Below are 17,168 nucleotides of genomic sequence, written 5' to 3' on the forward strand. Positions count from 1 at the left end.
CACATGATAGAGGTAGAAATAGAGAAAAAGTTTTAGGATGAAGAAGAAGGATGTGATGTTAGATGTGGCAGGATATTACATCATAATAGGAGGATCTTAGTAATGCACACACAGTTAACCCTTTAATTACTAAATGTCTCTGGGGCTGTCAATATTCAGCGTGACAGTCCCTGCTTAGGACTTTACTATGATGAGTAAGAAAACGTTATTGTTGTTTTTTTAAGTGTGTGATAAGCCCCATGCATTCTTAGGCAAGGTACAAAAAGCTTCCTTCCCCGATCCTGTTTTCTATTGAGAACGGAGGAGGAAAATATATCTTGCTTCTTAATTGCTGCTGGCTATTTGAAAACAGCATTCTTTTTAAACGACAACAACCACTGGCTCAACGGGGAAGCACAGGCCCTGTCAACCTTGTATATTTCCTGCACTGAGTCCGTGTATGCTATTAGGCAGCCGACTCCCCAGCACATTTGCGAGAGATCAGACATCAACACAATACTTTCCCCTTATTTATTTCTCCTTCCTTTTGAGTTCTGTTTTGCTCAGCTGTCAAATCTCCTGCATTTAGCCTCTCTATTCCCCTCTAAGTTTACTGTGGGTAGTTCATCACTTGGAGAACTCCTGAGGTTTTGAAGTGTTGGGCTAGCTGGCTCTTAAACATCTCCTCCCGACAATAATGAGCATCCGCTCCTGCTCCAGCTCTGCCATTATCAACAGGCAACCATTGAAAGCAAAAGCCTTAAGGAGTTCTTGATTCTGGGAAGGCCGTGGGAGCCAATTTCTGTTTGGGGGATTAACTGCTTACTAGGGTGCAGTGCCTGTCCTCAAACCACAGCTTAGAAAAAAGGTGGCAACATTTTATAAATTAAAATTGGAATATGTATCAGATATTAAAGTTGATTAATATGTACCACTGGTGTGAGTTTAAGCCATCCAGTCTTGCAAACTGTAGTTATGAACAAAAGAAATGATGGTGGGGGAGACACACGCTCAGGTTATTTAAGCCAGTGTTTCCCAACCTTGGCCACTTGAAGATATCTGGACTTCAATGCTGGCTGGGGAATTCTGGGAGTTGAAGTCCAGATATCTTCAAGTGGCCAAGATTGGGAAACACTGATTTAAGCAATCTATGATCAATTGTTTTAAACAAAAATCAAGAAGCTTTCCTTGTGGCAAGGCAGAGGATGTATTGAAAAACCCGCCTATTTGAGTTAGGCAGGCTCTGAGAAGTGCTCTTTCTAAATGCCTTTGCAAAGCATTTTATTTAGGCAGGCAGTTAATATTAATTAAGTTCTCTAGTTTAACATAATTATTGGATGCTGTTACTTTATGACTCTGTTTGGATTGTAAAACACTGAGATGCATGTACAATGGAGAATGAAAGAGAAAAAGACGAACAGAAAATAATATTGGGATTCAAGCAGGGGTGGAATTCAAATTTTTTCCCTACCGGTTCTGTGGGTGTAGCAGGGAAAGGATATTCCAAAATCTCCATTAGTCCGTCCGTCTGTCAGTCCGTCTGTTTGTTTGTTTGTTTATTGATTGGTTGGTTGATTGGCTTTTTATCCTGCCCCTCTCCGAGGACTCAGGGCGACTTAAAACATATTTAACAAATACAGTTCTGAAATCCAATAAAACTAAAACAAACAGTTTAAAACCCCAATTTAATCTAAAAACAGTCATATCCAATCCACCAACATACACTGCTCAAAAAAATAAAGGGAACACTTAAACAACACAATATAACTCCAAGTAAATCAAACCTCTGTGAAATCAAACTGTCCGCTTAGGAAGCAACACCGATTGACAATCAATTTCACATGCTGTTGTGCACATTCAACTTTGTTCAGAACAAAGTATTCAATGAGAATATTTCATTCATTCAGATCTAGGATGTGTTATTTGAGTGTTCCCTTTATTTTTTGAACAGTATAGAATAGAATAGAATTTTATTGCCCAAGTGTGATTGGACACACAAGGAATTTGTCTTGGTGCATATGCTCTCAGCGTACATAAAATAAAATATACATTTGTCAGGAATCATGTGGTACAACACTTAATGATTGTCATAGGGGTCAAATAAGCAATGAAGAAGCAATATTAATAAAAATCTTAGAGTATAAGCAACAAGTTACAGTCATACAGTCAACATGGGAGGAAATGGGTGAAAGGAATGATGAGAAAAACTAGTAGAATAGAAGTGCAGATTTAGTAGAAAGTCTGACAGTGTTGAGGGAATTATTTGTTTAGTAGAGTGATGGCGTTCGGGGAAAAACTGTTCTTGTGTCTAGTTGTCTTGGTGTGCAGTGCTCTGTAGCGACGTTTTGAGGGTAGGAGTTGAAACAATTTGTGTCCAGGATGTGAGGGGTCAGTAAATATTTTCCCCGCCCTCTTTTTGACTCGTGCGGTATACAGGTCCTCAATGGAAGGCAGGTTCCATTAACATATATTCATTCATAGGCAGGGGCTAATGAGTGTTTTTAATAGGAAAGTGAACACAAGAACAGGGGGCACAATCTGAGGTCAGTTGGGGGAAAGATCAGAAGCAACGTGAGAAAATATTATTTGACTGAAAGAGTAGTAGATGCTTGAAACAAACTTCCAGCAGACGTGGCTGGTAAATCCACAGTAACTGAATTTAAACATGCCTGGGACAAACATATATCCATCCTAAGATAAAATACAAGAAATAGTATAAGGGCAGACTAGATGGACCATGAGGTCTTTTTCTGCCATCAATCTTCTATGTTTCTAATCAACATCAGCCTTCCCCAGCCATTGTAGATTACGGGAACTGCATTCTAATATATTTGCTAGGTTACAGAAGATTGAGTTGAAATTATCCATATTCTCACATGGTCTCAAATCCCCACATGAAGAAACAAATACGCCAATTTGTCGGGCGAATCCTTCGTGAATTCCATAACTTTGAGGAGAACGTTTCACAGATTTATACTTTATTCTTTCAAGAGAAGGCTTTTGCCAGGTTCTGAAAAGTAGTCAGCCAACTGAAAGAGACCCATTCACAAATGTGTTAAGTATGGCTTGTCCCTTTCACTTCTTTCCTTGCTGAAACACTGAGAGCTCAATCTGTGGCTAGACACCTGTCTGCTAACAAGTGGCAGTGGGAGGGCAGTTTTTAATATGAAAAAGTGGCATTGAGAGGAAGTATTCATCCCCCTCTCACTTTTGAACGTGTGGGAGTGAGGCTTGTTGGTTCTGAAAGTTGACAGATTGTAGAGGCTTCATAGGTTGGCCTTTCCTGCCAACCGTTAATTTATTTATATTTATATTTATATTTATATTTATATTTATATTTATATTTATATTTATATTTATTGATTTGATTTGTATGCCGCCCCTCTCTGTAGACTCGGGGCGGCTAACAACAGTAAAAAGACAATATGAACAAATCTAATATTAAAAGTAATGTAAAAAAACCCAATTTAAGAAACCAATCATACATACAGACCTACCATGCATACATTTTATAAGCCTAGGGGGAAGGGAATATCTCAATTCCCCCGTGCCTGATGACAGAGGTGGGTTTTAAGGCACTTACGAAAGGCAAGGAGGGTGGGGGCAACTCTGATATCTGGGGGGAGTTGGTTCCAGAGGGTCGGTGCCGCCACAGGGAAGGCTCTTCCCCTGGGTCCCGCCAAACGACATTGCTTAGTCGACAGGACCCGGAGAAGGCCAACTCTGTGGGACCTAACTGGTTGCTGGGATTCGTGCGGCAGAAGGCGGTCCCGGAGATATTCTGGTCCGATGCCATGAAGGGCTTTATAGGTCATAACCAACACTTTGAATTGTGACCGGAAACCGATCGGCAACCAATGCAGACTGCGGAGTGTTGGTGTGACATGGGCATATTTATAATATAGGGACACACAGAGTTGATCATTCTGATAACCTTTCCTCACCATCCCATACTGAGTGAATACGTCTTTCAGTTACCTAGCCCACTTTGGTTTAAAAGAGAAAAAGTTGCTATTATTTGGGGCATCGTGTTTTCTCTGTAGTATGACCAGTGCTTAGAATGGGCACCATGGTCTGAATGTCAGCATTCATCTGTGTATATTTCCAGACATGGAGAGGAAATGAGACATATCTGCACTTCTGCTAAACCATTTTGGAGATTCAGTACATTCGGATAATTCACTTTTTTAAACAGCATATCCGGGTGCTACTTCAAAAGGGAGTCATCTTTTTTTTTTTAACCTCCTGGTTCCTTTCTCTACAGTACGCCTGGTGGGATGTATGCAATCAAAGTTGGCTTCCCCATCACCAGTTTTTCTTAAAGATGATTAGGAATGTAAATCTGATGCATGCCTTCACAACCTCTTCACTACCCAGTGCTGGTTTATTTTACACAGTATATATCTCTCCAAGACAGAGGGGCGGCATACAAATCCAATAAATTATTATTATTATTATTATTATTATTATTATTATTATTATTATTATATCACAGCTGTACACTACACTGGTTATTCGTTTATTTAAATATTTTAGCCCACCTTGGATTGCAGAACTCAGATTGGGGCACGGTCAACAAAAACAATTTCAGCCTGATAGTTCTAAAGATAGGGAGCAGGTTGTAATTAAATTTACTGGAAATTTGGTTTTGCCTTCGAATTTGCTTTGTCAGTCATTAACCTTCCCAGACAAAGTTTAAACTGGGCATAAGGGGAAAACCTTGCTAACTAGGATGAAACTGAACATATATAATACATGCTATTTCAACTCTGAATGCTTCTAAAAACAGTCCAGTTGTTTAAATGAATTAATATGTTGTTTTGTTTTGTTTATTTATTTTATTTTATTTATTGGATTTATTGGATTTATTGGATTTGTATGCTGCCCCTCTCCGTAGACTCGGGGCTGCTTTTGTTTTATTTTCTTTTCTTTTGTTTTGTTTTCTTTTGTTTTCTTTTGTTTACTTTTCTTTTGTTGCAAACTCCTAGATGCATCTCTAACTTGATCATAGATAGAATCCCAGATTTGTTTTGTTGAGATTAAATACTCATTTGAACCAGGCTGTGGGACAAAAATCAAACAGTGGACAAGAGCAGTTTAACTGCTTCAGACACAGAACATACTTTTCTGGCATACTCAAACTGTGAAATCAAGATTTTCACATTTTCTTAGCAAATTGGGAGAAGGGATTGAATGGCTACATTCCCTCAGTCCCCTCCAAGTTGGTCCAATGAGCATATTTTCATCTCAGTTCTAATTCTCTGAAGACATTTGGGAATATCACCATTGGCCAGCCCAAAATTTATCTTTGGGTGTATCAGGAGTATTCATTTAAAACTAACAAGTTACACTCCTTCTTGTACACAAGCATGGATAACAGTGCACCCTAATATGTAAAGTAGCAACTTTACATATTCACCTAGATATCAGGATATGGACTGCAAGAAGTCTTCATCTTATGACTGTATTTGAATGTGTATAATTTTAGAAGAGCGGTGTATGTACATACGCATACAGTTTATTATTATTATTATTATTATTATTATTATTATTATTATTATTATTTGTATGCCGCCCCTCTCTGAAGACTATATAGTACATAATGTATATTTTTATGTGCCTGTGTGTAAAATGTATGTACACATAAGGCATATACATAGAATTAAATAGTATATGTTGGATGTTCAGTAATAGTAAGTAGATAACAAAATTGTATCTCTTTGAGGCAAGGGGAGGCCAGGCACCCTAACCCAAACCTGGACGTGAGTGACGTCAAGTTGTCCATCTTTAAGCTAGTCACATGACATTTAAGCCACTCCCCAGTCACATGATCGTCAAGCCACCCCCACCTGGTTACATGGCTGGCAAGCCACACCCACAAAATAAGCCACACCTACAGTGTGGTAGTAAAAAATTTTTGCAGCCCTTCATTGTTTAGAGTGCCCCCCATGCCACTCCCGAATTGATCTTTCCCAGAAGAAAGCAGATGGCAGGAAGAGAATAAATAATAATAATAATAATAATAATAATAATAATTATTATTATTATTATTATTATTTATTAGATTTGTATGCCGCCCCTCTCCGCAGACTCGAGAAGGAGCAGAGCTGGAGTAAAACACACATAAGATTTGTCTGTCTGTCTATAAATGGATCTCTGCATCTCGGGGGCTTTTCTGATATCTTACCCAAGAAGAAGAATTTTTTCTTGGTCATGGGTCAGCTGCAGTGGGATGCCTTCCAAGAACTCCAAACTGATAGCCACAGGGCAGGCCCATCTGTTGACGGACGTTCGGACAAAGGGGAATGATGGAAGAACCGTCTGGGTATAAACCAGCCTGGATTCGGTCAATCCAAGCCCCAGAGAAGTAAATTGGGGTTACTCACAAAGAATGATTGCTGGGTTATACCTTTCTATCTATAAAGCTAAGCCCGGAATTGATTAGGATGTGGCTTTTCTTAACCCTCATTACTGTGTGTCAGAAGCCTTCATTACAGCACAGGCCTTGTGTCAGTTCCTATTATAGTACAGATGCGTTACGCGTCCTAAATATAGTGTGGTTCTGGGCTAAAATAGGATGGCTCGGCCAGATTTTCCCCAAGGAAATAATAACCTCCCGTATATTAAAATAGTGACATATTTTGCCATTTCATTCCCTTTTGCAAAAGGCCCGTTTTTGCCATTGTTTTGAAATAGAAGTAGAGGCAGGCTTGGCTAACTCCTTTCGTTCTGTGGAGGACATTCCCCAGTCGCTCGTTTGCAAATAAAATGCCACTTGGCACTGTATGGAAATGTGATATTTACTTCTCTCAGGTGAAACAATACCACCATCCAGCTGTTCCATTATGTGTCTTTTCAATATTTTTTTTAAAAAAATTTGTTTTGTTTTGTTTTAAATGCTGCTGCCATTTGGGCTTCTTTTATGATTTCCCTCGCCAGGCCATGTTTGCTAAACTCTTTGTGAACAACAACTAGTTGTTGATGTCAAGCTTGGACTTTTCTGGAGATACAGAACCAATCAAATTTTAATGGTGATTTAGGACAACGTTCATTCCCCTTTGTAGCATTCTCGGCTATTGTGAATAGTGTTGGGGAGCCATTTCACAGGGGTCACCTAAGACCATGAAAAAAGACAAATTTCCCATGGCGTTAGGAACTAAAACTTCTATTGGGACATATTTTTACAATCCAACCAATCAGGCGTTTACAGTGGGGATGTCCCTCTGGCCTTCCTGCCAATCAGCTTAAAGCTCTGTTGGGAGAATTGGCGTAGACTTATGGTTGGGAGTCACCACAAGATGAGGAATTGTATTAAGGGGTCACGGCCTTAGAAAGATTGAGAACCACTGGACTATAGGCACAGAAAAAACATGGTTTGGGGAGGAAGAGGTGGGAAAGTACAGTAGTACCTCTAGATACGAGTTTAATTCGTTCCAGAACGGAGCTCGTATGTCGATCAGCTCGTATCTGGAACAAATGGCTTTAGACTTTGTTTTCCCCCAAAAATAAGACATCTGATAATTTTAGGGGTGTTATTACAAAATTATATATTTATATATGTGTGTGTGTGTGTATGTATATAAAATTTGTTATTCATTGTTTCTCTGTAAAAAAGTATTGAAACTCATGAAATATAATGTTAATGCTATTATTTTTGTAATGGAAGGGGCCCACAAATCCTATAAACCTCAATGGTGTTAAAATGATGAACTGGATATTATGATGTCACAATACAGACTGTGCCCTTTACATGCTAGCCAGTAGCATTATGACATAAGCACACAAGAAGCAGTGTTTCCATCTCAATACACATTTCCTCACCTGTGGTTGCTCAGGCTGGACCCACAAATGTTTTGTCTGTTTTGATTGATGCTTTGTGGAGGATTTTTTTCACTTATGGTTTCATGGCTTGAAATGTAAACTACATTAAGGACCCTTCTTCCAGAAATTACCTTTTACATATACAGTAAGTAAATAATACCTTGCATAATTGGTGTTACATTTCATTGACATTATAAAGAGCACAACTCTCTGTCCTTGAAGAGTAATTTTTAAGAGGCTGGGCAAAATTTAAAAGTTTTTTAAAAAACTTTGAGAGATAGAAAACCCGCAACCTCCATAAATAACTGTTCCATTGTTACATGGTTATTATCATCAGGAGTATTTTTTATTATTTGAAACAAAATCTAGATCATCTAAAATTCTGTGGCCAAGACAAAGGATTTTCTTTCTACATGGGCGCAGATGCAAATAAACAAATGTAATCCATGTGGAGCATTTAGGATTCTTTCCCATGTTTTAGCAGCAAAAGCTGAAATATTGTGTGCACTTAATTTAACAAAAGTCTCATTGTTCTCTGAGGGACTTCTGTGAAAACTGACACAGGCTAATCTGTACTCATTTTTTTTCTTTTCTCCACAACCCCTTGCAGATTTTATTATTCTACTTTCTGAAACTAATCAGATGTTTGATAGTTTTTAAGAAAAAAGATCTGGAATTTATCTTTTTTTTTCAATTTAATCTATTATTTTCTGTTCTTATTTCACTTTGCAGACTATTTACTTATTTCACAAAACAATTTTTGTTAGCTCGGTTTTAATTGGGGTTTACTACAAGATTCATAAAAGGGATTGATGGAAAGGTCTATGTCTACATATTACTATCAACATCAAACAGTTAAAAAATAAAACACCGAACTACTTCTTTTTCCATCTGTTTGACGGATTGCACTTTAAAAGAAATATTTTTTTCTTCTCTTTTGAATGAGTTTTGAATTTGAGCTCTAAGCACATGGCACTTATAAGCAGTATCCTGAATAACATGAGCTTTCTATAATCTTCTCTGCTGTCCCTACCACTTTCTGTATGGACTTTCTATCTGAGGCACTGCTGCCATCAAATCAAACTGTGATGCAGTTTGTTAAAATGCTCTCAATCGTGTCTCTGTAAAAAGTGGCTGAGACAGAAGGAGAAAGATGTGCTCTCCTCTCTGACGCAGGAAATGCAGTCGCTGGTTTGCATCCTTCACTAAAGATGACAGGTGAAGAGACCAAGTCAGATGATCTGCCATTTCTTGCCAGACTCTTACTGAATGGAATAGCTGTATCTCTGCTGTCCTACAGGATGGTGGGGATGGCTATTAGACAAAGGAGGATAAATATAGTTATCTTAGGTGCATGATCGAATAATGATGAACATTAATTCAAGTTCCTGGCAACTATATAATGATCATTCACCCACCTATACTGGCAAAACTCTTTTTCTTCAGATTGTTATTTTCTGAAAGCCACTTTGCTACGATTTGAATAAGCAAGATAAATAAAATAAGATTAGAAATGCATACCCCTAACTCCATACCCCTTACCAACTGTAGTAAAGATTATGTGTAAATGTATACAGCATATAAACAACCAAAGCAGAGAAATTTGTTAACGTATTATGGATGATGGATGGAAGGAAGGAAGGAAGGAAGGAAGGAGAAGGAAGGAAGGGAAGGAAGGGAAGGAAGGAAAAGAAAGGAAGGAAGGAAGGAAAGAAGGAGAAGGAAGGAAGGGGAGGAAGGATAGGAAGGAAAAGGAAGGAAGGAAGGAAAGGAAGGAGAAGGAAGGAAGGAAGGAAGGAAGGAAGGAAGGAAGGAAGGAAGGAGAATGCAATGGAATATAAAATGATGTCTGATCTGAGAAAAGGAATGACTTCAGTCAAGTTTCCGTGCATGAAATGTACATTAATATTTTCATTAAATTCAGATATGGACACAAGTAACCTAATTTTCCTGAACAATTTTGGGCCCACATCTTATTCCTCTCCATCACAGGGGAAGATGAAAAATCCACTATATAGTATATTATGTTGTATTGAGGCTGACTGTGAATTCTGGGAATCATAGTCTGATACATCTAGTGGTTGACTGGAATCATCTCGCCCAATTTTCAGGCAGGGATGTCTTCCCGAGTCTACCAAAAGTTGCCAAAAGTTGAAGTTGGGATTTCACAGCCATTGAAATGAAAAGATATACAGCCCAATAGATGCAAAAGGATCAGGATTTTATTAACCTTTTGTTAAGTGGGTGCTCCACCTAGCCATTTTAAGAGTATCGGCTGGCTAGTGGTGTCAGAGCTCATGAGCCTCTTTCAGGTGAGAATTGAACAATTCTGAAAAAACTCTTCTATCTCTGCCCCTGGTTACTTTTCAATGGTTTTCGTATGTAAATATGCCATTACTTTTTCTTCTAAATGGCGGGATAAATAATAAAAGTTTTTACAAGGATTTGGTTTAAAACTGCCAGGATAACTAGAAGAAATATAGTAAGTAAAAGTGAGCCTTTCTTAAGTATAACTTCCCTATGTTCTCCCCAGTTATATTTCTCTAGAGCATTCACTGGCTGGGGAATTCTGGGAGTTGAAGTCCAAATATCTTCAAGTTGCCAAGGTTGGGAAACACTGCTCTAGACTGGTGTTTCTGAATTATTTTTTGTTACACCTACACACACACCTACACACACACACACCCCCAGGAAGAAGTAAACATTTCGTGCACACCCAATTCTCCACCGGAATGGTTGTTTGCAATATTCAGCATGTTTTCACTGAAAAAACTCAAGCTGTTTATCAGTTGATGGGGGTATAATGTTTTTAAGTGACACTTTTATTTGACTTCACGCTGTCCGCTGCCAACATTTTTAGACACTGTAAACATACCGGTCTTTCCTCGTCTCCCACCATAGTCACAGTGAAGCCAAGCGCTATATATGCTTTGTCATACTTCCTCATATTAAGAACATAAGACGAGCCCTGCTAAATCAGGCCAAAGCCCATTGAGTCCAGCATTCTATGTCACACAGTGCCCCACCAATTGTCCATGGGATCTTGAGCAGAAAGAGAAGGCAAGACCCTCCCTTTCCCTTGACCCCCAACAAATGGTACCCAAGGGAATCCTGCCTGCCTCAACCAACATAGAGGCGGCACTTGGACATCCATTTCAATAACCACTGATACACTTGGCATCCATGAATCTGTCTAATCCTGCCTTGAAGCTATCAAGGCTGTTCTTAGCTTTGAGGAGACTTAATGTTTGTCTCATTATCTCCGTCTCTCTCCTCCTTTCTTTTCATCCCTGTTATTTTTTTCATGGTGTCTCTTAAGGGTTTGTTATATCTCCTACTCTGTGCTGTGTGCTATTGTTCAGTGCAAAATAGCCCTATTCCCTGCAGCAAAAAAAGCACATTCCCCAGGGTCACACAAACACCCTGGCATTGCTTCGTGCCCCCCCCCCAGGGGGGCCCAACCCCCTATTTGAAAAACACTGCTCTAGAGACTGAAATAATTTATAAATCCTCAAAGGGGTTTAAAAGTGGTAACAAAGGATAATAAACATTTCCGCACCTTCACAAGATTGGCATATAAGACTGCTCTTCAACAATCTTTTATGACCAATAGTAGCACTTAGTTGTATTCATCTAATCTTGAAAAAAAATTAAGCAGGATTGGACTTGCTTAGAGTGCTGACAGCTATATTATAAACTTGAAAAAACAATAACATCCCACTGTTAAGCAATAACAGGTCCTTTATTTACATTGCAATACATGGTTATAGTCATATTCCCAGGAGTCAAGCCTCAACTTGGGAGTCATTAAAGATTTTGTTTTTAATGATTATATTTTTGTATGGAATTTTGTATGGAACAAGCCAGTTCAAAAGAGGACAAGATAAGCCATTTTAGAGGGTTTTTAAAAATCATTATCCACTGAAGCAAACTTGCCTAATTCAAGGTTTTTATAGCCAGGGAATAGACAGATTTGGAGGGGGGGGGGGAGGAAAGCATTTCTGACAGTAGAGCCCAAATGGCTTGTATTAGTAAAACAAATTAAAATCAATGAATTAGGCTGGTAATGTATGGGACAAGGAATTTTGGGGAAAGTAACCTAGCAGATTTAAAAAGCACCAGGATGAGAATGTGATCGTATTCTATACTGCAGAGCAAGGGCAGCAAATATGATATTGATAAATTTGAACGAGTCCAAAGACGGGTACAAAAATGGTGGAAGGTCTTAAGCATAAAACGTATCAGGAAAGACTTCATGAACTCAATCTGTATAGTCTGGAGGACAGAAGGAAAAGGGGGGACATGATCGAAACATTTAAATATGTTAAAGGGCTAAATAATGTCCAGGAGGGAAGTGTTTTTAATAGGAAAGAGAACACAAGAACAAGGGGTTACAATCTGAGGTTAGTTGGGGGAAAGATCAGAAGCAACGTGAGAAAATATTTTACTGAAAGAGTAGTAGATGCTTGGAACAAACTTCCAGCAGACGTGGTTGGTAAATCCACAGTAACTGAATTTAAACATGCCTGGGATAAACATAGATCCATCCTAAGATAAAATACAGGAAATGCTATAAGGGCAGACTAGATGGACCATGAGGTCTTTTTCTGCCGTCAATCTTCTATGTTTCTATGTCTCTAAATGAATCCAAAACTTTCAATTCTCCAGCTGACCCATGGCTTTATGTTGTGCCAGAGAAGACAGGGCCATTGTCTAGTGTCTGGGCCCGAGACATATTTAATCAAGGGTGGATGAGGGCAGTGATATTCCAAGCATCGCTAGTCCTCTGACTTTGGGTGCTAGGAAGCAAACCAGCAGCTGTTTTACCCCACTTGCTTACTAGGAAGAAAAAGCAACCAGAGCTAGAGGCAGTCAAATATTAAATATTCTGCCTCTTCAAGACTTAGTCTCCATCCATTTATTTATTTATTTTATTTTATTTATTATTCAATTTTTTTAATGCCACCCTTCTCCTTAGACTCAGGGTGGCTTACAACATGTTAGCAATAGCACTTTTTAACAGAGCCAGAATATTGCCCCCACAATCCGGGTCCTCATTTTATTTATTTATCTATCTATCTATCTATCTATCTATCTATCTATCTATCTATCTATCTATCTATCATCTATCTATCTATCTATCTATCTGATTTGTATGCCGCCCCTCTCCGCAGACTCGGGGCGGCTAACAACAATGATAAAAACAACATGTGACAATCCAATAATATAACAACTAAAAACCCTTATTTATAAAACCAAACATACCATGCATAACTTGTAATGGCCTAGGGGGAAGGAATATTTCAACTCCCCCATGCCTGGCGGTATAAATGAGTCTTGAGTAGTTTACGAAAGACAGGGAGGGTGGGGGCAATTCTAATCTCCGGGGGGAGTTGGTTCCAGAGGGCCGGGGCCACCACAGAGAAGGCTCTTCCCCTGGGGCCCGCCAAATGACATTGTTTAGTCGACAGGACCTGGAGAAGGCCAACTCTGTGGGACCTTATCGGTCGCTGGGATTCGTGCGGTAGCAGGCGGTTCCGGAGGTAATCTGGTCCAATGCCATGTAGGGCTTTAAAGGTCATGACCAACACTTTGAATTGTGACTGGAAACTGATCGGCAGCCAATGCAAGCCACAGAGTGTTGAACAAACATGGGCGAATCTTGGAAGCCCCACAATGGCTCTCGCGGCTGCGTTCTGCACGATCTGAAGTTTCCGCCTTGAGCCGGTGATGAGATTTGAACCGCTGACCTGCAGATCTACCAGTCAGCTTTAGTGGCCTGCAGTACTGCACTCTACCCGCTGCGCCACCTCGGCTCATTTAAGATTTTTTAAAGATTCCCCCTTGCAGAACAATTATCCTGTCTACCTCTGCTAGTGAAGAAAGATGCCTCCAGTGGCCTGTTTACTGGGGCGGAGGGTGTAAAATGATAATGAGGAATGGCCCTGAATTCATACCAATGCAAACCAGGTCTCTCACAATCTTTTTCTTCTTTTTGTCTTGAGGGTCTACCAGCAGCTGTGGCTGGAATGCAATATCATTTTTTTCTTAATAATGACTTCATATTACCTGCACTGCTGAGCCCCTAACATGCTAATTACCTAAGCAGGTGAAATACATTTTAATAATTTAACAAATGAACTAAAGCAGAATTGAATGACAAAAGGAAACATGTGCTGCTGCCAAAGCACTCTTGGCCAAAGGTTGGTGAGAGTATTTTTTTTTTTTAAAAAAATTAATAGGATTAATCAATTTGGAAGTGAATGCTGCAGAATTCTTTTGACATTTCCAAGGTGGGTCGTCCTTATTTATCTGCACCTGCTTAGCATTTTAAATACAGGGTAAATCTACTTTTTTGAGGGAACATCAGAGAAAAGAGTAGGAAATGGATGAAACTTAGTCGTGTTTTTTTAAAAATTTATAAATCAATTTATAGCTTCTTATACTGCCCAGTAATGCGTGTATCTGGTTCTGTGGATTTTTAGTGCTTTCCGTGGGATCTTCAATCAAACCCAGTTATCCAGGCAAGTTTCTCACCATAAAATTTTTAAACTGCACTTTTTTTTAGTAGAATTCTATTCTTTCTTGTTGCAACTCTGGATACCTCTTGTAGTGCTTGTAATAATTTCTGTAGAACACCCTTTCCAATTTCCTGCTCGCCAGATGTGTTGGGTTACAGTTCTCAGGAATAGGGGGATTTGGGGAGTTGTTGATCAGCACAACTGGAAACCAACACATCTGGAGGGTACTAATGTAGCAATGTTTTGAACATCCCTCTGTCTGTGTTTATTTGTTTCAATGGGAGCTGAGCAAATCCATAAACTATGTGTTACAAAAGGATGTAGAATAGAAGATGTACTAATGTACCATTGTACCATGTACTAAGATGTATTAATGCACCATTAATATTACAGGTAGTTCTCAAGTTACAATGGTAATTGGGAGCAGAACCGTTAAGCAACGCAGTCACATGACTGTATTGTTTTCAATGGCAGTTCTAGCTCTCCCTGTTACTGTCCTTTAAATGAATCCCACCATCCATTCAGATCTAGGATGTGTCATTTGAGTATTCCCTTTATTTTTTTGAGCAGTACAGTGATACCTCGTCTTACAAACGCCTCATCATACAAACTTTCCGAGATACAAACCCGGGGTTTAAGATTTTTTTGCCTCTTCTTACAAACTATTTTCACCTTACAAACCCACTGCCACTGCTGGGATTCCCCACCTCCAGACTTCTATTGCGATATCGAAGTGCCCATTTTTGCGCTGCTGGGATTCCCCTGAGATTCCCATCTACGGGAAACCCCACCTCTAGACTTCTGTGTTTTTGTGATGTTGCAGGGGAATCCCAGTAGTGCAAAAATGTGCGCTTCGCTGGCAACGGAAGTCCGGAGGTGAGGTTTCCCAGCGAGGGGAGCCTCAGTGAAATTGCAGCATCACAAAAACACAGAGGTCCAGAGGTGGGGCTTTGAGGACTTCGGCATTTTTGCGATGCTGCAATTTCACTGAGGCTCCCCTTGCTGGGAAACCCCACCTCCAGACTTCTATTGCCAGCGAAGCACTCGTTTTTGCAATGCTGGGATTCTCCTGCTGGGAATCCCCTGCAGCATCAAAAAAACACAGAAGTCCAGAGGTGGGGTTTCCCATGGAGGGGAGCCTCAGGGAAATTCCAGCTGTGGAAAAATGGGCGCTTCGGCTGGCAAAAGGGGTGAATTTTGGGCTTGCACGCATTAATCGCTTTTCCATTGATTCCTATGGGAAACATTGTTTTGTCTTACAAACTTTTCACCTTAAGAACCTCATCCCGGAACCAATTAAGTTTGTAAGACAAGGTATCACTGTATATTTAGGAACTGTACCTGCCTAGCATGCAGTTCTCCAAGCATTACAAGATGGTTTAGGACAATGTTTCCCAACCTTGGCAACTTGAAGATATTTGGACTTCAACTCCCAGAATTCCCTAGCCAGCGTATGCTGGCTGGGGAATTCTGGGAGTTGAAGTCCAAATATCTTCAAGTTGCCAAGGTTGGGAAACACTGGTTTAGGAAATATGCTACATAAATGTTGCATAGCCATCTCCCACTCGCTCAACACAATTGACTTTTTTTTAAGATGATCATAATAACTACAGAATAATATATGGCTTCTTAACTCACAGGAAATTGCTGGGTTTGAGTATAGTTTGGATTCTGTTACCTATTAAGGTCAGGGTTGTCAGGATCCTTTCTTCAAGATCTTTAATTTTCTCTGGGATTGTGTGTGGGAACAGGGCCATTTTGGCAGTGGCACCAAGGTTGTGAAACTTCCAGATGACTCCATTGTGTGTTCTTGCTCCTAGTTTTGTAGACGATGAATTGAAGTGTGATGCTCTCCTTCAGAACATTCAAAGTCTGATAAAAGCGCCTCACTTGAACGTTGTTCCCTGTTAATTAGTGATAGGCTGTGTAAACAATTGATCATTTTAATTCAGGTTTTTTTCAAGTCAGGTTAGATTTCCAAAGGTCAGAGGCAAGGCTTTTGAAAAGGCAGCTTCTCTTTTCATCACACAAGCCTACTGCCATATTAAATTTGCACTGCAGAATTTATTTATTTATTTATTTATTTATTTATTTAAAAAAATTATTTTTTATTGATTTTTAACAATTTAACATCACACAACATAAAACAGTGCGTAGTGAATTGTGCCCACCACCCCGACATACACACATTCCCCACCACCAAATTGGGGGTATTTCTTGTATAAACCACTTAACCCAAGAGCAATATATCTGTTTACATATTATAGAGTGATTCCAATTTATTTCTTGTAGCTTGGTCTCGGATTCTGCTCGTCATATATCGTCTTACCTTGTCCCACCGTCCCATCAGCTGTCCCAACTCAGTTTCATTATCCAAATTTATCCTTTTTTCCATAATTTCAAATTGAATTTATTTATTTATTTGATTTGTATGCCGCCCCTTTCCGTAGACTCGGGGCGGCTCACAACATAATAAAACAATTCATAACAAATCTAATAATTTACAATTTAAAATTTAAAGTAGTTAAGAAAACCCCATTTTTAAGCAGACATACCTACAAACATACCATACATAAATTATATAGGCCCGGGGGAGATATCTCAATTCCCCCATGCCTGACGACAAAGGTGGGTTTTGAGGAGTTTACGAAAGGCAAGGAGGGTAGGGGCAGTTCTAATCTCTGGGGGGAGCTAGTTCCAGAGAGTCGGGGCCGCCACAGAGAAGGTTGTTCCCCTGGGGCCCGCCAAATGACATTGTTTAGTTGACAGGACCCGGAGAAGGCTGACTCTGTGGGACCTAATCGGTTGCTGGGATTCAATTCGTGCAGCAGAAGGCGGTCTCGGAGA

General features: G+C 39.6%; 1 protein-coding gene across 12 annotated transcripts in view; it reads left to right on the forward strand.

Moving 5' to 3' along the window:
* The window catches only part of MSI2 (musashi RNA binding protein 2), an 841,455-nt gene that overhangs the window by 743,171 nt on the left and 81,116 nt on the right, over positions 1-17,168 (forward strand). For 7 of the 12 annotated variants that reach the window (XM_070735319.1, XM_070735325.1, XM_070735314.1 and 4 more), the window contains exon 11: positions 14,286-14,324. The exons of the other annotated variants lie outside the window; for them this stretch is intronic. In XM_070735319.1, coding sequence (XP_070591420.1) covers positions 14,286-14,324 — 39 coding nt within the window. The remainder of the gene's footprint in view (positions 1-14,285; positions 14,325-17,168) is intronic. 12 annotated transcript variants of the gene reach the window in all.

Source organism: Erythrolamprus reginae, chromosome 1 (assembly GCF_031021105.1).
Source record: "Erythrolamprus reginae isolate rEryReg1 chromosome 1, rEryReg1.hap1, whole genome shotgun sequence".
In the NCBI taxonomy this organism is placed as follows: Eukaryota; Metazoa; Chordata; class Lepidosauria; order Squamata; family Dipsadidae; genus Erythrolamprus; species Erythrolamprus reginae.